The 24,238-nt window shown below is 36.6% G+C and overlaps 3 protein-coding genes across 3 annotated transcripts; all 3 read right to left on the reverse strand.

Annotated features, from left to right (window-relative positions):
• Window positions 1–1,034: 1,034 nt before the first annotated feature.
• LOC141715016 (putative cyclic nucleotide-gated ion channel 20, chloroplastic) lies at window positions 1,035–2,873 on the reverse strand. The gene has a single exon (XM_074518505.1). It carries the CDS (start codon window positions 2,871–2,873, stop codon window positions 1,035–1,037), a length of 1,839 nt encoding a protein of 612 aa, XP_074374606.1.
• Window positions 2,874–9,924: 7,051 nt separating this feature from the next.
• On the reverse strand, window positions 9,925–14,332 carry LOC141715035 (putative cyclic nucleotide-gated ion channel 20, chloroplastic). The gene is made up of 2 exons (XM_074518524.1): window positions 14,042–14,332; window positions 9,925–11,906 (listed from the first exon to the last, which is right to left on the reverse strand). The coding sequence occupies exons 1-2, from the start codon at window positions 14,330–14,332 to the stop codon at window positions 9,960–9,962; spliced, it is 2,238 nt and encodes a 745-aa protein (XP_074374625.1). The 3' UTR covers window positions 9,925–9,959.
• A 694-nt stretch (window positions 14,333–15,026) lies between these two features.
• On the reverse strand, window positions 15,027–17,611 carry LOC141676973 (putative cyclic nucleotide-gated ion channel 20, chloroplastic). The gene is made up of 2 exons (XM_074482701.1): window positions 16,659–17,611; window positions 15,027–16,208 (listed from the first exon to the last, which is right to left on the reverse strand). The coding sequence occupies exons 1-2, from the start codon at window positions 16,893–16,895 to the stop codon at window positions 15,138–15,140; spliced, it is 1,308 nt and encodes a 435-aa protein (XP_074338802.1). The 5' UTR covers window positions 16,896–17,611; the 3' UTR covers window positions 15,027–15,137.
• Between the last annotated feature and the right edge of the window lie 6,627 nt (window positions 17,612–24,238).

A 24,238-nucleotide genomic window follows, 5' to 3' on the forward strand; every position in this document is an offset into this window, starting at 1 on the left:
TGATCTCGCTGGGTGTGGGCACGCACTTACATCCCTACCTTAGGGATGTAACTGAATTGTATGACTTGACACCCCTTCAATTGTCACCAAACAGCTACAAGCTCGTATTAGCTTTGTTTATTTTTTACATAGATTTGAACTTTCCTCAGCCAACCATGGAAGAAGTGAGCCACTTCTTTAGTCTTTGTAAATCTGATCATGGCTACTATTCCTTAGTAGTCGATAAACAACACAACAAGAAAGGGTTTTCTTCAAAAAAGTCAGCCACGAGAAGGGGTGGAAAGAGAATTTTTTCTATTTGTACGATGTTCCCAGAATTAGAATTCAATTCAACACAGAACCAAGTAAGGACGCGCCCTAACTTTTTCTTCTTTTATTCTTCCTTTTGCCCTTTCTTTCGTTTATACATTTACCCCTTTTATTTTTCAGAAAAGCCTTCTGTACGCGAGCTTGAGGGCGCGCCTAAAGCTCGTGCAGAGGCTTTGTTAAAGGTTACAACAGAAAGATATGAGGTTTATTAAAGGTTACAACAGAAAGATAGAATTTAAAAACGATGGTTACGAGGTCCAACCTAATGCGAGTCGGGATCCGTTCTGACTTGGTTGGTACCAAATGTAAGTATGTAAAATTTAGGAAAGGTAATCCGATCTCTCTTGTCATAGATGTTGATAGTGACGACGAAGTAGAGGGGGGAGCAGAAGAAATGGAAGATAGTACTTTCCAAAGCGAAACACCATTAGGTTCGAATCGTTTTTTTTGCTCATATTTAACTAAGTGTTGCCTATTAGGTTGCGCCTTCTTGTTAGGACGCATCCTCTTACGACAACTTTCTATCATGTTCTAATCAACATATTCTCTCCGTCTCAAAATAAGTATCGTTTTGATTATGTGTACGTATGTTAAAGATTATAATAGCCTATAAAAAATCAAGATTACAATAGTTGCAAGTAAGATTTACCTAGCATGTCTGAAATGAACAGATGTGTCCAGTAACCAGAGAAGGACTTTCACTAATCATTAAATTTGTTTTTCCTTCATTTTCTCCATGCAAATCTAACACAATTCACTCGAAAACCCTGCTTGGAATGAGATTTCCTCGTATTGACACCTTCAACTAGAGGAGTTCTGAACAGAAGCTTAGAATAAAAACTGAAGACTTCCTCTATATCTGCGACTTGGACAGTGTATGCTCGAACATTTGTTAAGCATGTTACTGTCCTATTGCTTACCAATTTGTGTGCTGGAATCCTTAATGTCTTTCCATTTTTATTTAGAGCAGAATGCTCTTGGCCTAATTTAAAAAGTTCTTCACCGCAAACGTCCCCTTTGGACAAAGGAACTGCAATTTTATCTTCTCCAACGCTCTCAAGCTCCCCTCCAGCTATGAAAAATGTCTTGTTGATTAGACATCCGCGATCCAAAAGTTTACTTCCTTTGATACACGTTGTTTGTTTCATTCTTTCCCCAATGGCATCCAAGGCGGGATGATCCCTCATAGCAAGAATTGGGAATTTCTTGACAAATAACTTGAATAGATGTCGACGAATATCTCTTTGAAGGTCTTGGGGTAGATTCTCCAGTAACGCAAGTTCATTTATACCTCTGGTGGCAGCATAATGATAACGTTCTGATTCACGCACTTGTTTTCTGAGGTTTCCTGGTAACCGACGACGCCTCATCCACACCTCAACTTCAAAATGCCTTACTGACATTTCTAAATACCTTCGTCCGAGGGCTTGAAGAAAGTTCTGCATATCTCCAATGAGAAGAGATAACAATAGAAGACCCGTGGTAGTAATGAACATTGTGAAGAAAATTTCCGATACATTTAAAGTTGGAGTCTGATTTCCAGCCAATGTACTAATCTGCTGGAACCCCCAAAACAGTGAATATATGTATCTCATAGCTCCACTAGGTTCTGTGGTAAGATTGACCGCTTGCAAGTAAATCCCATACTTGAAACCGCCTGGACTAAAACAAGCAGTAGCGTTGTTGTTGTCCTCCCACCTATTCCATGAAGTTGGATCATATCCGGATCTCCCAATTTCATTTCCGTGCCCACAATAAACATATTTGTAGCACCAAAACTCACCACAGGCATTTCTAAGACATTGTTTCACCCTCTGCAATGCTAGGAAATACCAGCCTGTACCGATCAAGTGACTACAAAAAACAAACCCGAAAATATTTGAAACACAAAGTGCCCACCATGACTGAAATATGAAGCTTGTAAACCGATAAGCTTGTAGAACTCTATATAACATGGCCATATACTGAAAGACTATGGCTACAGCCAGAAACATTGCTGCACCATGTGCTCCAAAAGACAGGTGTAGCTTTTCGAGTATCAACCACATATACACTTGGAAAAGTGGTAAGACCACAAAGAAGTCGATAAGAAAGTGTCCAGAAAGATATCTGAGAGCTACTCTTTTCGGATGGTCAACTAAGATTCGAGATTTATGAGCAAAATAAGCTAATCTAAAGTTGTGAAGCATATACAACAAGTAAATCAAACCAGTCTGGCTTCGGACAATAATAAATACTTTTGTCAAGGTTTGGTTAACCCCTATGCACTTGTTAACCTGATTAGCGTATAACAGAAAGACGAACAATGAGTCTAAAAGGATAGTAAATAAACACAAGAAGATGAAGAATTTGTTCCATATCCGAACAGTTTTAGCATGAGGATGAATGACCCTGCCTGGAAAAAATTGAGACAATGACGAAAAAGTTCTCCTTACCCAAGCCTTAACATTTTCATAAGGGCGATCAGGGAGCTCATTTCCGTCTGGAGAGTTTACTGGAATGATTACTGATGATGGCTTTCTGGACATAAATCTTACACCCTGACGATTTTCATTTTCAGCCATTTGTAAATGTGCAGGCGATAGTATCAGATGAGCGATACCAAAGATTCAAAAACAAAGAATGATCAACTGACGTAGAGAAAAAGGGCTAAAACTGAGAGCATTGACTTGAGAAAGAACGTAACCGTTAACTCTTTTAGTTTATAAATAGGAAAATTGCAGGGAAGGGAGGATGAAGCTCTCTTGACATTTGACCACAACATGATAGAATCATTCAACTCATTCTACCACAAGTGTAATTTTAAAATGCCAACTAACACTGCAAGTTAACCAGAAAACAAGAATATACTTTTCAACGTCAATGAAAAGCCCATCTCTTCCCAACTTGCATTAAACATTCACCTTGTGTGAGTAAAAACTGAATACTTCCTCCAGGTCTGCAGCTCGGAGTGTAAATGCTTCTACATTTGTTAAACATCTAACAGTCCTCTTGCTTAGCAATTTCAAGTAGATTATCCATTAGCATTAATTCATCAACACCTCTGGTGACAAGCCAATTATACGTTCTGATTAACTAACATCCCTTTTAAGTTCCTCTGAGAACTGCCGATGCCTCATCCACTGCTCAACATCCAAACCCCTAACCGACATTTCTAACTTCCTCCGTCCCAGAGCTTGTAGAAAGTTCTGTATATTTCCGATTAAAAGAGAGAACAGCAAAAGACCTGCAGCAGTAACAAACATAGTAAAGAGAACTTCCTCAACAAAGAAAGAACAATTTTTGCATGAAGATTCTGTTAGAATTTCAAACTCTTTTAGATTCATTATTAATATAATTAACTTCTTGGAGTAATATGAATGAAAGAAAATAAGAATCACATTAATAGTAATACAGCTATGGAGTTGAAGGTGCATGCATGAACTAGTTGGAGAAATCAATGAGAAAGAATCACTGCAGCTGTGAAATTTCAAAAGAACAAAAAAAAGTCAAAGAAGGTGGCTATCTAGAAGAATTATTAGTAGAAATGTAAAGCTGGAACCTGGTTGTTAATTAATTATCCCATGAAAAATGGTGGTCTGTAGTTTGACAATCTTTAGGAGCCTGCATGGTAATCTGGTCATACTAGAAGATAAAATTGTTACTGATCGGATAGTCTAGTTTGTAGGCCCTCTCTGTAATATTATGTACTAAGTGAATTGTAAGAGTAAAAGAAAAGAGCTGTAGCTCCAGAGAGATAAAAAGGCTGAAGCCTGCGAAAGAAAATCTGTTGTATGCTCTATTTAATATATATACAAAGTACGTTGAGTGTGAGTTTTATTATCAAAATAATATAAACATACAACATGTGTTCTTGAGTCAAAGAAGTTGTGTAAAGCCCATTCACGTTTCCAACAAGTGGCATCAGAGCTAAGGTTCCATTCGTGAAAAATGGCGACGATGGTGCAACCACAAATCCCGAAATTGACGGCAACAAATTACGGGAACTGGAGTATCCAAATGAAGGTGTTACTCGGTTCATACGATAATTGAGATATTGTTGAAAGTGGTTATGACGAGCCCGTAGATGCTACCACTGAAGTGGCCCTTTCAAATGCGGAGAAGATGATTTTGAAAGAGACCCGGAAAAAAGATAAAAAGGCGTTATATACAATTATTCAAGGAGTTGACGAATCAACCTTTGAAAAAATTTCAAATGAAAAACGGCGAAAGAAGCATGGGAGATTCTGCAAAAATCATTCCAAGGAGTCGAAAAAGTCAAAAAGGTGCGGCTCCAGGTGTTACGCGGGGAATTTGAAAATTTAAAGATGAAGAATTCAGAAAATATTGGTGAATTTGTTACGCGCTTGAAAGCCGTGACAAACGAGATGAAAAGAAATGGTGAAAGTCTCGATGATGTTCGGGTGATGGAAAAATTACTTCGTTCGTTGACGAGGAAATTTGATTACGTTGTTACTTCTATCGAGGAATCAAAGGACTTGTCCACAATTTCTATTGATGAGCTCGTAGGTTCACTTCAAGCTCATGAGCAGCGGATGAACCAGTATGATGATGCAAGCCATTTGGAAAAGGCGTTGCAAAGTAAGGTGTCTATTGGTGACAGTTCTGGCAGTAGCAGTTCTGCACGTGGAAGAGGTGGCTTTAGAGGTGGCTACCGTGGTGGACGAGGACGAGGAAGGCAATCCTTCAATAGAGGCCATAATTCTGAAGGGAATCGGCCATCTAGTCGTGGTCAAAATTTCAGAGGCCGTGGAAGAGGCGGATTTCAACAACGAGGTGACAAGTCTCAATTTCAATGTTATAATTGTAATAAATTTGGTCACTTCAGTTATGAGTGTAGAGCACCAAAAGTGGAAGAAATGAGTCACTTTGCTGCAGCAAAAGAAGATAAAGACGTTGGAACTGCTATGTTCCTCACTTATAAAGGAGATGAGGAAAACAAGAAGAATGTTTGGTATCTTGACTCAGGGGCCAGTAATCACATGACTGGTCACAAGGAATTATTCACGGAGATAGACGACACCATCAGCGGAGAGGTTACTTTTGGTGACTCGTCAAAGATTCCGGTGAAAGGAAAATGCACCGTCACGATCATGTCAAAGAAAGGTGAAAAGAAATATATAAATGATGTTTATTATATTCCTGTATTGAAAAATAATATTATCAGTCTTGGTCAGCTTGTGGAGAAAGGATATAATATACAGATGCAGGACAATTCCCTCATTATCAGAAATCAAGCTCGGGAATTGATTGCAAATGTGGAGATGTCAAAGAATCGTTTGTTTACGCTTGATATGCAAACAAATATGAAGAAGTGCTTAAAGTCGGTCATTAAAAATGACTCGTGGTTGTGGCATTTGAGATATGGTCATCTTGGATTTTCTGGTCTGAAATTATTGTCAAAGACAAAAATGGTGGACGGTTTGCCAGAAATCAACGAACCAGAAAATTTGTGTGAAGCATGTGTAAAGGGAAAACAACATCGACAAAGTTTTCCCGTTGGAAAATCTTGGAGAGCCAGGAGGCCATTGGAGATTGTTCACACAGATATTGCTGGTCCATTTGATATCTCATCACTTGGAGGTAATATGTATTACCTAACTTTTATTGATGATTTTAGCAGGAAAAGTTGGGTGTATATCATCAAAGAAAAGTCGGAGACTCTTGATAAATTCAAGGAGTTCAAAGCACTGGCAGAAAAGCAAAGTGGTCATTATTTGAAGGTACTCAGATCAGACAGAGGAGGCGAGTATACTTCTAATCTGTTTAAAAGCTTTTGTAGAGCACATGGAATCAATCATCAGTTGACAACGACCTATACTCCTCAACAAAATGGCGTTGCAGAAAGAAAGAATCGCACTATTCTTGACATGGCAAGGAGCTTGGTGAAAGCAAAGCACTTGCCGAGAACCTTTTGGGCCGAAGCCGTTTTATGTGCAGTTTATTTGTTGAATCGTTGTCCAACAAAAAGTGTTAGAAACAAAACTCCAAATGAAGCATGGAGTGGTAGCAAACCATCAGTGGGACATCTCAGAATTTTTGGGTGTATTGCATATGCCCATGTTCCTGATCAGAAAAGAAAGAAGTTGGATGATAAAGGCGAGAAGTGCATATTTACCGGATATGACAAAAGGAGCAAGGCGTACAGAATTTACAATCCCCTGACGAAGAAATTAATCATTTCTCGAGATGTTGAGTTCGATGAATCAGATTACTGGAGATGGAGTGAGGATGAAAGAAAAGTTGCTGGTTTATTTTTCAATGGCGATGACGATGACGGTGATAACCAGAACATTGAAGATGACGGAGATGATGATCAAACTTCTCCACCAAGTCCAAATCAACAAACTCCTGGATCGACACCATCCACGGGAGGAAGCAGCAGCTCAGGGGGAGCACCACGAAAGATGCGGAGTCTGGATAATATCTACGAAGCTACAAGTCCGGTACAAACATCCTTTGATTATTCATTGTTTTGCTTAATGGCTGAATGTGACCCAGTTACATTTGAGGAAGCTTCTGAAGAAAGCAAATGGAACAAAGCCATGGATGAAGAAATTGGCGCAATCAAGAAAAATGATACATGGGAGCTCACAGATCTTCCAGAAGGACACAAAGCAATTGGTGTCAAATGGGTCTACAAGACCAAGACGAATCAAGATGGAGAAGTGGAGAAATACAAGGCAAGGTTGGTGGCTAAAGGCTACAAGCAAAGATACGAAATTGACTATGATGAAGTGTTTGCTCCAGTTGCACGAGTTGACACAATCAGACTTCTTACAGCAATTGCCGCTCAGAATCAGTGGAAGATTTATCAGATGGATGTGAAGTCAGCATTTCTAAATGGTTATCTCGAAGAAGAAGTTTACATCGAGCAACCTCCCGGATATGTTCAAAAAGGCCAGGAAAATAAAGTCTACAAACTGAAGAAAGCACTATACGGGTTAAAGCAAGCCCCGAGAGCATAGAACACAAGGGTTGATGAATACTTCCATAAAAATGGTTTTGTAAAGAGTCCATACGAGCATGCCCTCTATACGAAGACAAATTCAGGGGGAGATATTATGATCGTGTGCTTGTACGTGGATGACATGATCTTTACAGGAAACAACCCTGGTATATTTGATGATTTTAAGAAAGTTATGACTAACGAATTTGAGATGACAGATATTGGTCAAATGTCATACTTTCTTGGAGTCGAGGTGAAGCAAAACAAAGACGGGATTTTTATGTCTCTGAAAAAATATGCAGAGCATATTTTAAAGAAATTCGGGATGGAGGAATGCAAACCAGTGAGCACGCCAGCAGAACCGAGCATAAAGCTCAGAGTTGATTCAACGAGGGAGTCGGTAAATCCGACACTATTCAAAAGTTTGGTTGGAAGTCTGAGGTACCTAACTTTTACTCGTCCAGATATTATGTATGCAGTTGGATTGGATAGTAGGTACATGGAGAAGCCAAAGCAAGATCATTTCATGGCGGCTAAAAGAATTTTGAGATACATAAAAGGTACGCTAGATCATGGCTTATTTTACACGCATTCTCAAGATTCGAAATTAGTTGACTACTCAGACAGTGATTATGGCGGTGATTTGGATGACGGAAAAAGCACATCGGGATATGCTTTTCATATCGGTTTAGCAATATTTTCATGGTCATCAAAGAAGCAACAGACAGTTGCCCTCTCAACATGTGAGGCAGAGTACATGGCAGCAGCAGCATGCGCATGTCAGGCTATGTGGCTAGGCTACATATTGGGCGAGTTAAATCTTGCGAAGAAAGGTCCGGTTAAAATTTATGTGGATAATAAATCTGCAATTTCTCTAGCGAAAAATCCAGTATCACACAGTCGGAGCAAGCACATCAATATCAAATATCACTTCATTCGAGAACAGGTGAACGAGAAAATTGTGGAGTTAGTGCACTGCAAGACAGAAGAAAATTTAGCGGATATATTTACAAAGCCGTTGAAGCCGGACGTGTTCTATAAAATGAAAGAGAAGCTTGGAATGCAAAGTCGAGTTTGAGGGGGAGTGTTAGAATTTCAAACTCTTTTAGATTCATTATTAATATAATTAACTTCTTGGAGTAATATGAATGAAAGAAAATAAGAATCACATTAATAGTAATACAGCTATGGAGTTGAAGGTGCATGCATGAACCAGTTGGAGAAATCAATGAGAAAGAATCACTGCAGCTGTGAAATTTCAAAAGAACAAAAAAAGTCAAAGAAGGCGGCTATCTAGAAGAATTATTAGTAGAAATGCAAAGCTGGAACCTGGTTGTTAATTAATTATCCCATGAAAAATGGTGGTCTGTAGTTTGACAATCTTTAGGAGCCTGCATGGTAATCTGGTCATACTAGAAGATAAAATTGTTGCTGATCGGATAGTCTAGTTTGTAGGCTGTAGTATTAATTAAGGCATGATGTAAGGCATGATGTAAACTCTAAGTCTTAAGCCTATAAATAAGGCACCCTCTGTGTAATATTATGTACTAAGTGAATTGTAAGAGTAAAAGAAAAGAGCTGTAGCTCCAGAGAGATAAAAAGGCTGAAGCCTGTGAAAGAAAATATGTTGTATGCTCTATTTAATATATATACAAAGTGGGTTGAGTGTGAGTTTTATTATCAAAATAATATAAACATACTGCCTGTATTCTTGAGTCAAAGAAGTTGTGTAAAGCCCATTCACGTTTCCAACAGATTCATGACTCCTGGAATACATTTATATATGAAGAAAGAACTCTTCTTGCAGAATTAACTTTAATATGACTTTTTATCCGAGAAGAGAATTAAGAGCTACTTTTTTAGGATCGTAAACTAAGATTCTAGACACGGGATCAACATAAGCCACTCTAAGCCTAAAAAAGACATGATATAAGAAAATGAAATTAGTCAATCCTAGCAGTTGAGACAATACAGCTCCCGCGGAGCTGTTATCAACTATGCAGTTGTTGTCTGGCTCTACGTGCTGCAGAAAGATGAATAGTGTCGGTAACAAGAATGAAAATAAAAATAAGAAAATGAAAAACTCTACTCCAAATTTGAACACTTTTTGAATGAGGATTCATGATCCGCGGATGAGGAGAAGAAACCTTCTCCTAGCCAAATTATTTTCCGCGTCTTCAGAATGACTACAAGGGAACACCTAGTCACTGGAGGCCATAGAGCTCATAGGAATGGATGTTGATGATGCACTAAGACAAAATTATATCTGTTATCCTGCTTCAGCTGCAATACCTATGCAATTGTTATTGTGCTTGGGCTGCAACATAAATATGGATAATGTTTGTGACAGATGTAAAAAAATACAACAAGATAAAGAGTTCACTGCAAACCTAAACACTTTTTGCATGAGAATTCATGAGTCCTGGAATATATCGAAAAATTGAAGAAAGAATTCTTCTACAATTAATTCTAGCATCTTTAAGATGAATGTTAGTGAACTTCTCTAGAAGATTCATTGGAATGACTATTGCTGATGTATTATGCATTGATACCTTAATACTCTCTAATATACTCATTGCTCAAGTTAGAAACCTGAATGAATTTTGGTAAACGGAGTGATAATAAACAATCTTAGAAGAATCCTTCCTATTGTTACCTTGTACATACACAATTATTAACAACTATTTTATCAGATTTTTGACTAATGATTCAGCCGCTTTTTTCTATATCTCCAGGCAAGTTTTAGACGATTTGCTGGAAGCCGCTGCCTGCAAGAAGAATCCTTCCTATTGTTACCTTGTACATGAGAACTCTTAATCAGATGCCCAGAGAAAAGACAGGTAACTTCTTCCAAATCTGCAACTCGGAGTGTGAATGCTTCGACATTTGTTAAGCAAATTACTGACCTATTGCTTACCAATTTGTGTGCCAGAATTTTAGCCTGTTTTCCATCTCTAATCAGAGCATAATGCTCAAGGCTCAACGTAATTAGTTCCTCGCCACAAACATCTCCTTCGGACAAAGGAACTATGTTATTATCTTCTCCGATGCTCTGAAGCTTCCCTTGAACAATAAAAACCATCTTATCAATAAGACCTCCACAAACCAGAACTTTGCTTCCTTTAATATAAATCTTTTGTTTCAGTCTTTCCCTAATAGCATCTAAGATTGGTTCTTCCATTAAAGAAAAGAGTGGAAAATTTTCAACAAAATTGAAGAGGTGTCGACGTATATCTCTTTGAAGATCTTCAGGTAGATTCTCCAATAGCATTAATTCATTCACACCTCTGGTGGCTAGCCAATTATACCGTTCTGATTCACGTATTTGCCTTTTAAGTTCCTGTGGCAACCGTCGATGGCTCATCCACTCCTCAAGATCCAAACTCCTTACAGACATTTCTAAACTCCTGCGTCCTAGAGCTTGGAGAAAGTTCTGTATGTTCCCAATGAGAAGAGAGAATAGCAAAAGACCTGTAGCACCCACAAACATAATGAAGAGAACTTCAACCACAAAAAAAGCTGGAGTCTGATTTCCAGCCAAAGTACTAATTTGCTGAAACCCCCAAGACAGTGAATATAAGTATCTCACTGATAGATTAGATTCTCTCATTAGAAGGACAGCTAACTTATAGATTCCATACTCGAAACCTTCTGGATCGAAACAAGCAGTAACATTGCTGTTGTCCTTCCACTCTTTCCATAATGCTGGTTCATATTTGGATAGATCAAAACTACAAGATATAAAAGTTAAGCAGGACTGGTGAAAACGTGCACCGCATGCATTTATAAGACACTGTGCTACCCTTATGGTTGCAAAGTAATACCAAAATGATCCGACCACATGACTAAAAAGAAAAAATGCGAGAATATTTATAACACACTTTGATAACCATGACTTGCAGACAAAGATGCTTGCAGACTGATCAGCCAACATTGATAGAATTCTACATAACACAATCAAATACTGCAAAATCGATACGACCTCAACTAGACCAGAAAACCCAACTAGATCAAAAGACCATACCCACGTTTCCAGTATGAACCCTAAAATATTTTGGGCAATCGGTAATACCAAGAAAAAGTCAATAATAAAGTATCCAAAAAGATAGTTGAGAGCTACTTTTTTCGGATCATAAACTAAGACTCTAGATTCAGGATCAACATAAGCCACTCTAAAATTCAAAATCATGTGCAGTAAGAAAAATATATTTGTCAGGCCTAGCAGAACAGATACCACAGTCCCTAAGGTGCCGTAACCAGTCCATGAGTTTAAGTAATCAGCTATGCAATTTTCTTCCAGATTTATGCGCTGCATGAAAATGAAGAGTGTTTGCAACAAAAATGCAAATAAAAACACGAATATGAAGAAGTTACTCCAAATCTGAACACTTTTAGTATGAGGATGCATGATCCCTGGTATACATCTATAAAGTGGAGAAAAGATCTTCCTTGCCCAATTATCATCAGCATCTTTGTTATGACTACTAGGGAAGTCCATGACATCGGAGTCCAGAGAGTTCACTGGAATGGAAATAGACGTTGTACAACGCATCAGTACCTGATCTTTCTCTGATACATGCATTTGCTCAAGGTACCAGGTAAGACTTAATTTGGAATGTGACTGATTATGAAGAATCAGCGACGATGACTGTTCATGAACCAAGAGGAGTGAGTGTGTTAAACAGCTTTACTGTAGTTCATTGGCAGAGTTGCATAAATGCTAAACATGTAAACCTGCTCATTATGTAATCATCTACCTCAATCTACTGCTTCTACAATGAAATTTGTTTTTCACATTTGGCAAATTCGTAGGCTATCAATTACCAGAAAACAGAAAAGCCTACTCCTAACCAACTTCCTTCTTGTAACAATCGTCATTTCTGAAAAGCACTTTTTGGAAAAAACATTTTCCTCAGGTTTCATTACAAAATTGGTCTATGTTTTGCCAATCTGTCATCAGTATAAAACAAACTTGAGATTCTGCTTATTATTATGATCAGATACAGACAGGAGCAAGGCTTTGGACAGAGAATCATTGCTTGACATAAAACTAAACATTGCAACAACAATGTCAAACAGGCATGTACAACGAAATTTTAAAAATATTCAGTTCAAAGTTAAGGATTATGTAAAAAAATTGAATGTATTGAACATGACTTTTTATTTCCATTTTTAACAATTGTATATACTCGCAAACCCAATTCTTGAAGACTTAGCGTCTTAAAACGATATGTTCAGAATTCGGATAAAAAGGAACAGGTCTTAAAAGCCTACAAATGTAGCACATGTAGAATCTTTATTCACTACTTATGAGGATTTTGAATGATTCAGTTGCTTTCTCTTGTAACTCCATGCAAGTTTAAGATGATTTGCTGGAAAACCCTGCCAGCAACGAGACTCCTTCCTAATGGTACTGAGGAATCTGGTAACAACAAAGTTTAAGGTTTCTCGCCGGAATTAAGATCTATGATGGTGGTTCTTAGCCGTAAAATCAAGCGGTGTGTGGTGGTTGTGTATTAATCGGTGGCTAAGATTGATTAGGGCAAGTGGTGGCTCCTTTTCAGCTCTCAACTTCTTACCCCTCTCAATGTGCCTACGTACCCTTTATATAGGGATCAAGCATGACGTAGTTTTTGAGGAACAAGAAATCTAACGGGCTTAGACTTCTTATCCCTAGGCCCGGTAGAAGCCCATCCAGAATCCATCTTCCGCTAGCTTTAGGAATGTCCAACTATGAGGCCCAACCGTAAAGGCCCAAGGCTCGTCCATAATCGTATGACTTCACGGATAGTGCATCTCCCTGCGCAAGGATAACACTCCACTACAGCTATCTCCCTTAATTTACGGATGCAGGTATAGCCACGGTTCACCCCAAGTGTCGGACGCATCCATGTCCCCCGAATGAGGATAACCCACCAGATAACATGACAGGTGATCCCAAGCTCTTGGGTGCAAAGTGCAGGATGACTCCAAAGTTCTCCAATGAGTACACCCGTTGAAAACAAAAACAGAGTTCCCAAAGCACACACCAATATTAACCCCGCATCCCCAACAAGGACACCCGTTGAATACAGGAGGAGACCTTCAATCATCAGGCACACCCCTAGAGGCCTTAAAGCTTTTCACAGACATCCCCCTCCTTGACCATCTCAAGGAGGGAATTCTTCAAAGAGTACCTGCAACAAATATGTTAGTAAAAATAATCCCCACTGCTCATCCGCATGCATGCTTTGTCCTCGGTTTACCTTTAAGAATGCATTCACCACACATGGGACGCGTCCTAAGACAATCCACAAACAAAGGACGCGTCCTAACCATTATAAAAAGCTTATAGGACAATCCATCAACACAAGACGCGTCCTACCTACTAGACGCGTACTCCACACTTCTTTGCCACATAACCAGTCCTAAGCAAGCAACTTCAACACGGTTGACGCGTCCTGGGCATCAGGGACGCGCCTAGATGCCCTTCTTTGCAACACAACACCTTTTGACTTTAATTATCCCGCGTTTGATCCGAGTCAAACCAATGTCAAATTTTGGGTATAACAATACCCAAGATGACCTATTCGCCTTTTGAAGGATCAAGTACATAATTACTTGGGAAAGTGGTACCAAGACAAACAAGTCAATAAGAAAGTATCCAAAAAGATAATTGAAAACTATTCTTCTTGCATTTTTAACCAAGACTCTAGATCCAGGAGCAACACAAGCCAGTCTAAACTGAAGAAGCATGTGCAATAAGTAAATGAAATCAATCAGGCATTGCAGAAAAATAAGTACCTTTGTCATGGTCCGATCAACCACTATGCACTTGTCATCCCACTTCACCGACAGCAGAAAAAGGAAAAGAGAGTCAAAAAAACCTTTAAAAACACAGGAGAAGATGAAGAACTTGTTCCATCTTCGAACACTTTCAGCATGAGGATGCAGGACACTGCTTGGAAAATATTGATACATTGACGAAAAAGTTCTCCTTGCCCAACTACTTTTAGTATCCCTGTAATAGCTTTTACGGAACTCCTGGTCACTGGAGTCCAGAGAATTTACTGTAACAGATATTGATGATGGCATTCTAGATACAGACCTTCTAAACCGAGGGTCTCGTATTCAGCCATTAGTACATATGAAGCAGTTAGTACTAGTATACCATACGTTATCAAAGTGTTTCTTGATAACTCCTATACTTTTAACATCTCTTTGCATAAAACCACAAAGTGTCCATCCATGTGATGCTAACTCGTCCCTTTACTAAAGATTTGGAGCACCAGTTAAAAGTTTGCACAAGGTGTACATGTGATATCCTAAAATATGTTATCTGGAATCACAAAAATTTACTTTTTCAAGTAAAAAAATGTCTAGTTAAAGGAACCTGCTACTTTTTCAGTTTAAAATTATTGTCAGGCCTTTCTCATCTTTACACCATTTCTCGGAATCCTATTCCCTCCTGTAATCCTGTTACGCCTCCCTTGTAGGGAGCTGGAGCCTTGGTCGAGGCTCTCGGGGCTGTTTCTCCCACCCCTTCTCCCTCGAACCCTCTGCCTGTCCCTAAAACATCAAAATTTTGTAGATAACAAATGATGATAACAAATTATGGATTGATAGTGCACAAGACAAAATCACACTCAAGTTAAATTCGAATAAGAATCAGACAATCTTTTCGCAGTTATTCCCTGACCCCACCCCCCCCCTCCCCCTCAAGCTGAGAGGGTAAGCTAAGTTTTTAAGCTTGGTGGTAGTGATGACAATGTACAAACCAAAACAAAAGTCTTGCAAACGATACGTTTGATTCTTTAGCACACGTCAAGTATGGACATAATACAGGGAACTTTCGTTTTTGAAGAATTACAACAGCTCATTCATGCATCTCTGTGGAAGTTTAAAATGATTTGCTGCGCTTGAGACCCTTTCTGTAAGGAGCTTCCTGCCTAATGGCACCTTGAAAATGAGGATTTCTAATTAGTAGCCCGGAGTAAAGACTAATGACTTCCTCAAGCTCTGAAGCTTGGACTGTGTATGCTTGGACATCTGTTAAGCATCTTACCATCCTTTTGCTTACCAATTTGTGTGCTGGAACCGTGATTTTTCTCTCAACTCCGTGTAAAGCAATATGTTCAAGGCACAGTGTAATGAGTTCTTCACCGCAAAGATCTCCTTCGGTCAAAAAAACTGCATTCTTATCTTCTCCAATGCTCTCGAGCTTTCCATTAACAATGAAAACCATTTTATCAATTAGACCTCCACAAACAAAGACTTTATTTCCCATAAGATACGTTTTCCGTTTCAGTCTTTCCATAATGGCATCTAAAATGGAATCATCCATCAAAGAAAAGATTGGGGATTCTCTGACAAATTTGAAGCGGTGTCTACGTATATTTTTTTTAAGGTCTTCAGCTAGATTTTCCATTAGCATGATATCATTAAGACCTCCTGTGGCAGCCCATTCATATTGTTCTGATCGAAGGACTTGCCTTCTAAGTTCTTCTGGAAACTTCATGTTACTCATCCATTGCTCAATATCCAAACGCCTTACAAACCTTTCTAAACTCCTGCGCCCCAGAGCTTGTAGAAAGTTCTGCATATTTCCAATAAGCAGAGAGAACAGCACAAGACCCATGGCAGTGATCAACATCGTGAAGAGCACTTCCAACACAAAAAAAGCCGGGGTTTGATTTCCAGCCAAAGTACTAATTTGCTGGAACCCCCAAAACAGCGAGTAAATGTACCTCATTGGTAGATTAGACCCTGTCGTAAGACTAACAGCTTGAACATAGATTCCATAGTTGAAATTTCCTGGACCAAAACAAGCAGTAGCATTTGTGTTGTCCTTCCACTTTTTCCGTGATGCTGGATCATCTTTATATCTTCCATTGCCGTTTTCTTGGCCACAATACAAATACTTAAAACACCAAAACTGGCTACAAACATTTCGGAGACAATGGTTTAACCTCTGTAATGCAAAGAGATACCAGCATGACCCAACCACATGACTAAAGAGAACAAAACCAAGAAGATTGATAACAAACTTTGTTGACCATGAATCACGTATGAAGCTGCTTTGAGACTTGTGACCAACAAGAATAGGAATAACTCTACTTAACATGGCCATGTACTGAAAAATCATTACTACTTGCAAAACATTTACCACATCATGTTCCCCAGAATACCCGTATGATTTTCGGAGGATCATCCACATAATCACTTGGGAAAGAGGTAACACTACAAAGAAATCCACAAGAAAATATCGAGAAAGATAATTGAGAGCTATTCTTTTCGGATGATCGACTAGATTAAAAAAGCCCGGGTTGCCAGGTTCAGGTGCGACATAAGCCAATCTAAACTTAATAAGTATACGCAATAAATAAATAAAATTAGTCACGCTTCGCAGAAATATAAGTACTTTTGTCATAGTTTGATTAACAGCTATGCAATTGTGCCTTTGCTTTGCCGACAGCAGAAAAAGGAACAGCGAGTCCAATAAACCTGAAAATAAACACGAGAAAATCAAGATTTTGTTCCATTTCAGAACAATTCTAGCATGAGGATTGATGACTGCCGGAATATATTGACACAGTGAAGCAAAAAGTCTCCTCGCCCAGCTGTGTGCATTCGGGGCTATTAAAAAGCTTCTGGTCATCAGAATCCAGAGAGTCAACTGGGATGGATACTGATGATGGACTTCGCATTCTGGAAACGGACCTTCTAAACAGAGATTTTGCTTGTGGATTATTTTCTACATTAGCGGAAGATTGCGTTAACTGCCTTGTCTTTATCAGGATCATCCATTTGTCAGTTACAAAGCAACATGAGTTTTGCAATCTGAGTGATAGTAAAGTATCAGAGAAGAAGACGGATCACTACGATTTAACTCAAAAAGGAGCAAGAACAAAACGTGCAGAGAATGAAAGAGCTTAACAACTTCATTTTTTTCTTGGTAGAAGAAATTGCTAGGAAGGAGGAAGTGAATGAGAATCCTTGATGTTGGGTGGTGTCAACCAAAGCATCCAGTTAACTCCATTAGTATAAGTCCATCTGGGGTTACCAAAAACAAATCCTACCACGTATGCACTGGGGACTACCAGGATACAATCACACTAGTGACAAGAAAGTTGCATGTGACACCAGAAGACAAAAGTTTAATTATTGTAAAATTGCTGAATTCTGATGTATATTTTTCCTCACTACTGAGCAACACTTAAAGTAGACATAGGCATCCAATGAAGAAAAGTATCAACTTCACCGCAAAAAGCAAATAGCACCGGGCCTAGGAAGCAAGGACACGGTTGCGGGAGTGCGAGTGCGTAGTGCGGGGATACGGAAATTCGACAAATATACAATTATGGATACGGGTGTGGGGACACGGAAAAATAAACAAAAAAATTCATATATATTTCATGTTAACATAATAAAACTTACTAACAAAACCAGAAATTGCTTAAAAAATGAATCAAATGCATTATTTATTAATCTAAAACACAAAAATACGAGTATAATCTTTTAGTTTATGAAAAATGAATACGATAATGCAGAATACTGGATTGTTCTCTGTTCATTCTGAATATCAATTATCACAGATTGTTCTCTGTTCATTCTGAATATCAATTATCAAAATACTGGAAGTCATCGACTCATCGTGAAGATCGGAACATCTGTGCTTTGCAATTCAACAATTATAACACATGTATGGTTTACAGATTTCTATTCTAATTACTTTTTTAATAATATTGTAATTTACTATTTGTTTATTATTATTTTTCAATTTAAGGATTTGATGTGAATAATTAGAGAATAATTGAGATTTGTTTTTGTAAAAAGTAGTATGTCTTTTGTCATTTACTGATTTGGGATTGATGACTAAAATTAATTGCATTATTTTGTTTGATGACTAGATAATTTGGAAATGAAGCGAAACCAGTTATCGGGGCATCAAAAAAGGCAAAAGAAATTAAAAGCGGCGGAAGTAGAGAAATTGCAAATGGGCTCTCTTGACAAGTTTTTTGGGAAAAAAATAACTAATAGTGGTGATATTGGGGTTCCTATTGAGAATACAGATATTAGAAAAGAATCTGAGAATGAAGCTACATATACTGAATTTGAGCAGGAGACTGAAACCGAGGAGCCAGAAACTCAAAATTTAAAAGATGGGCTTGTCGAGAATAATGTAGAAGAGACTGAGAAAGAAATTTCAGATGTTAGTATCAATTATGATCCTGGTACGTGGAAGAAAATTGATCAGTGGCTATGAGATTCATTGGTAAGAAAAGGACCTATTAGAATAATTTTAGAACATTTTCCAAAAAATTCAAGAAATAGACATTTGATCAAGGTGCTTTTCAACTCAAAGAACGGTTTAAACAGTTTCAAGATTATAAGGAAAAATTTGGGTTTTTATTTAACCTGAAGAAGCATTTATCTGGTGATGATGAGGGGTTAAAATCTTGTTGCATGAAGCTTGAGGGATTTCTTAGACATGATACGCGATATGATATTGTTGGCGCAGAGTTGTTTAACGAGTTACTAGTGCTTCGAATGGTAATACCCGATGAGATAACAAAGGCAATAGATGTGCTTAATTATTTAAGTTCTAGTTCAACACAAATAAATTATCCAAATGCTTGGATAGCTTATAGAATCGTTGTGACCATTCCTGTTACAGTGGTAGAGGCGGAAAGGACATTTTCTAGATTGAAACTGATCAAATCTTATCTCCGCTCTTCGATGTCTCAAGATAGACTTAATGGATTGGCTTAATTGTCTATTAAAAGTGAGCTGTCAAGTTCTCTAGATTATAGCAAAATCATAGAGAGATTCACATCTCAAAAGCCTAGAAAAAAGTTTCAAAATCAATAAAGGTAAACTCATTTTTATAACTTTATTTTGACATTGTTGTGTACTAGTAATGATGACTATTCTATATTCATGATACTACATCAGTGGCTTGCAGGAGATTATTGCAGGAGGTTGAAAACTTGGATATTTAGCGTACAAGAAATTCATTATATTCACTTGCTACTTTAGATTCAAGTAAGTTTTCTTTTATACAATGAATATATCTTATTGTGATTTTTTGGTTATGAATATGGGGCACCATTTTTGAATCCCGCCTAGGGCACTCAAATACATAGGGTCTGCCCTGGCAAGAACAAAACGTGCAGAGAATAAAAGAGCTAAACAACTTCATTTTTTTCTTGGTGGTGGCAAACGTAGTATCACATCGAGGAGATAAGAGATAATACTCTTGTATATAGAGCATCCGGTTAACTCCATAAATATAAGGCCATTTGGGGTTACCAAAAACAAATCCGTAGGGGCTCGGCCATGCGGGGATACGGAAATTCGACAAATATAAAAATATGCGGATACGATTGCGGGGGACACGGAAAAATAAATAAAAATTCATATATATTTCATGTTAAACATAATAAAACTTACTAACAAAATCAGAAATTGCTTGAAAAATGAATCATCCTTTATCCTATATATAGCCAGTAATAGCCCGGGGTTAGACAGGTACATGTCAAGTCTCCCTCCTGAGCAAATAAATTACCTAACTCCGAACCTAGCTCCTCCTCATACTCCTCCTCATATATAAAAAATATTGTCATTCACAAGAATTGAACCCATGATCTCTTGAATGTAAAAACACCACATAAACCATTTGAGCTACACAAACATTCACTTTGTTATTAAAAAACATTAACCACATACATTAAGACTGTTGTATTTATATTCTCTTTAATATCTTATTTATTCGAGATCAAGTTATTATTTCAGGTAAGTCTCGTATATTGTTTAAATGTAGATTACTACCTATAAATTAATAATTCACGTTAATGAATTTTAAAATGAAAAAGAATCTGAATAATCGGGCTCAAACCATGATTCAGATATAACTCATTTCGAATAAAAATGAACGAATTCAAATCTAACTTAATAGTTTAAACGAGTACCAATACAATATTATAGAAACTTTAAGTCATGAATGTGACGAATTAATTAAGCACAAAAATTAAAATTTCAGTAAACATCTTTGAAAGGAAAAATTGATGGACTTTCAACATGGACTATATCATATTAATTTTTTTTTATATAAAAGGTGATTTATAAAGAGATTACAATTTTTTGGAGAACACTAAATAAGATAACTGAAAGAATATTCTTATTTAGATTATTTTTTATTTTAAATTTATGAATTCAGAATTCGACGTGTAACTAAATCTTTTAAAAAAATTATAGATATAAGAATAGTGATAAAGACATCAAATTTGGTGTCAGAAAATATATCTAAATGATGTAATATTGATGATATATGAATTTGAAATATTATAACATGTGATTTAAAGGTGAATTTAGGGGAATTCTATATTCTTAATCAAAAGTCAACCAAATAATAATAAAAAGCGTTTACAAGACCTACTAAAAGAATTGAGTTATAAATTTTAATTGGTTAAAATAAAATAAAATAAAGAAATAAGTTACTTATATTAAAGTCTTAAAACTATCATTTATAATATGCCGTCAATCAATATATAACATACCAATTAAAAAATGAATCAAACTACAATTAAATTGATTAATCATTTACAAATTAAACTAAAAATAAAGAATTAATTCTGAACCGGATAATCTCAGGCGATATGGTTAAAACTAATATCTGATTAAAGGGAACTAGAACAAGAATAGTTTTTCATAATTCAGAATATCGAATATCTGATTTGATCTTTAACAATTGAACATGATATGCTACATTGCTCACCCCTAAGAAATACAAGTATCAAAAATTATTTAAAAATGTGAATTTGCTCAAAGCTAAAATAGTAACTACACATCTAATTGAGCTAAATATTTCATGTTTTTATGAACTTTAAAGGGCCTAACTCATATCTACTCTCTTTTTGCTATTTGAAATTGTTGAAAATCATTTATTTGAGATTTGGTTTATAAGAATTACATGAAAATCATTAAAAATCTTAATTATCAAGCTCAGAAAACTAATGATAAAAAATTAAATTTTTATAACGAGTCAATTTTATAACATACTGTATCAAAGTAATAATCTTCTAATATTTTAAATTAACAATAAAAATGTATGACATTGAAGTACTATATAGTTGATATGAAAATTAAAAGGGTAAACCATATTAAAGATATCAAAAAAAAATTGGGTACAATTATAAGGTTAGTAGTTCAATTATACTTTTATAATAAATTAGGCATGAGTTTTTTTACATACAACATATGTTCCAACTTCTATTTATACAAAGTGTGTGCAACATATGCTAAAAAAGACTATGTTAATGATATGCTCCATCATGTATTACTTAACTATGACGCCAAATCTACGCTAAAAAAAGAAATATATATAAAATAACACATGTCATACATCTTCATCTAATCACGATTTAGGATATCGTAATTCACATATCAAGAACATGTTTTCATCAAAATCATGTTATATTATATGAAATAATTTAATAATTTTCAATAATAAATTACAGATACTTTTAATGTAGGTATAATAAATTTAAAATCTAAAAGTTTCAGTATCTATTTCGAATGTAATTTTGAACATATAGATAATATGATAATGACCTTATATCCTAACGAATTTGAAAATAGAAAAACCAGTTCAAATGTATTTTTGATCCATAATTTTTTTTAAAACATAGTACTTATTATTATTATTAATGCTATTAGGTTGCAAATATTACATTTTCATATTTACATATTTTGTCAAAGGAATAAAATATTATATTTACGCTCGAAATAATATAATGACACATAAATATTATTTAAAAATACTGCATAAACGAACGGCACGTGCCTCGCACGGGCTTTTATGCTAGTTATTTATTAATCTAAAACACAAAAATACGAGTAAAATCTTTTGGTTTATGCAAAAATGAATACGATAATCAATATTTATGTACATGGATACTTAATTTTGTAAATGTAGTTTGCTAAAATAGATTTGAACTACAATTTCTAAAGATAAAATTTCATATTAATATCATAGAAGAATCGGTGTGCCCATACGGGGATACGTGTGTCCGAGAATCCGACATGGGACTCCGCAGCGACCAACTTTGGGCCAATTTAGCTGGAAATAAAAGTGTCCCTGCTTCTTAGCACCGGGCAGATAATTCTAATGAATAATTCATTTTAAAATACATCACCTGTAATTTAATCTTTGTTACTCAAGATTTTATGTGAGCATCTGTGACTCTGTAAACAAATTGCAGATCCACCAATTTAAGGGTTAAATCTCAATATGGTCACTGAACTGAAGGACACATATCAGAAAACACACTCAAGCTACCGGCGTCTCACTTGCACCACTGTAGTTGCAAGTAATGATAGGCCCGTTAGTCTTCGTTGTTGACTTGACGGGAGAATTGACGTGGCATGCATCTGTTTGACAGCGTGTATGTAACGGTTCTTTTTTTTTTGACGTGACTGACTGCAACGGTTACTTCTTTTACAGCTGAGTCAATATATATATAACAATTAAGGTTCTTGATTGTTGAATGAACCCAAATACAAATTTCCTTCATTTCACTTCAATTCGGATTATATAGCTATTGCTGATATGTCGACCAATAGAAGCCCCATGGGTAGAAGCACCGGAAGTTCCTCCTCTCTGCAGTCGGTGAAGAAGGAAGAACATAAATTGTGTTTTTGTGGGAGACAAGCTAGAATTTGTGTTTCTTGGACTTTAAAAAATCCTAGAAGGCGATTCTATACTTGTCACATAGCTAAGGTAATAATTTGTTTGCATTGAACACTTGATAATTTTTTTTTTAAATTGTGGTGGTTTGTAATTATAGGAAGGGCTAGGATGTCATTATTTTCAATGGTTTGAAGATGATTTCTGTCCAAGAGCTTTGGAAGTGATTACTTACTTAAATCACAGGAGGATTTATTTGGAGGAGAAGTTGAAGCTTGTTGAAGATGATTTATCCGTGAGTGTTGAAAAAAAGAAGCTTTTGAAGGAAGAAAGAAAGGTGCTGATTGATGATAGAATTATGTTGGAGGCTGAGAAGCAAAAAATGAAAAGACAATTGAAGATTTGTATATTGGTAGCTGTGTTGGTGGTTGCATTTGTGATGAACATGTAGTAGTTGGTTTATGGCAGTAAATGTGTATGTGTAATGGTGGTTAGGAGTAATTGTTTTGATCAGAATGTGTTGTATGTTTGGCATATATGCAATGAATGAAAAGGTCATAAAGACCAAATTTTGCTACTTGTACTACTTTGCAATTTGTCATGACAATTATAATAAATTTTGACATATAACAGTTGAGAGTAACATGAAAAAAATCTAAATAAATAGCATAAATTAGCCAATAAGTCTTGAATACCAAATCCAAAGAAGTCTTACAATTACATCAAAAGCACATCCAAGGTCTTAAACCAACACAGATAATAAAATTACATCAAAAGCAAATCCAATGTCTTAAAGTCATAATGTTTAGGCCTAAAATGCAAACTTGATTCACTCAGCTAGGTTAATTGGATCTTCTGGAGTGTTCTTGAACCCACTCAGCCTCTTTAACTCAGTGCTTAGTCTAAATGCATTAGTCCTTTTCTCTGGTGAACTACTGCTCTGTTTAGCTCTTGTAAGTGGTGTGTTTGCAGGTGGTGTACATCTTGGTGGTCTGAAAGGGACCAATCCTGGTATAGGCATGAGCACAGCCTTTGTCCCTACAAGACCTCTAAGCTTCTCACTGAACTGAGCATAGTTCTTGCCACTAACCTCCCATTCATCTGCACCCTTACCTTTCACCAAAGGCATCTTCTTTCTTGGAACTTTCTTAAAGAAAGCAAGGGGCTCATCATCAGCCAGCTGAACTCCTTCTGTTCCACCTTCAGCCACTGCCTTGGCCTTCTTCTGTTTCATCCTAAATGTTGAAATTGTTTCCTCAATTAAATCATCAATGCCTTGACACTTCTCTGCATCCTCCCTTTCCTGGTGATCA

This window comes from Apium graveolens, chromosome 1 (assembly GCF_009905375.1).
Source record: "Apium graveolens cultivar Ventura chromosome 1, ASM990537v1, whole genome shotgun sequence".
NCBI lineage: Eukaryota > Viridiplantae > Streptophyta > Magnoliopsida > Apiales > Apiaceae > Apium > Apium graveolens.

Coding starts and splice junctions, on each gene's coding strand:
- LOC141715016 (XM_074518505.1), bottom strand. CDS start 2,873: ATGGCTGAAAATGAAAATCGTCAGGGTGTAAGATTTATGTCCAGAAAG.
- LOC141715035 (XM_074518524.1), bottom strand. CDS start 14,332: ATGCCATCATCAATATCTGTTACAGTAAATTCTCTGGACTCCAGTGAC. Junction 11,907..14,041: donor TTGATCGGACCATGACAAAG/GTACTTATTTTT, acceptor GTTCATGAACAG/TCATCGTCGCTGATTCTTCA.
- LOC141676973 (XM_074482701.1), bottom strand. CDS start 16,895: ATGACCAGAAGCTTTTTAATAGCCCCGAATGCACACAGCTGGGCGAGG. Junction 16,209..16,658: donor TTAATCAAACTATGACAAAA/GTACTTATATTT, acceptor TTTGCATTACAG/AGGTTAAACCATTGTCTCCG.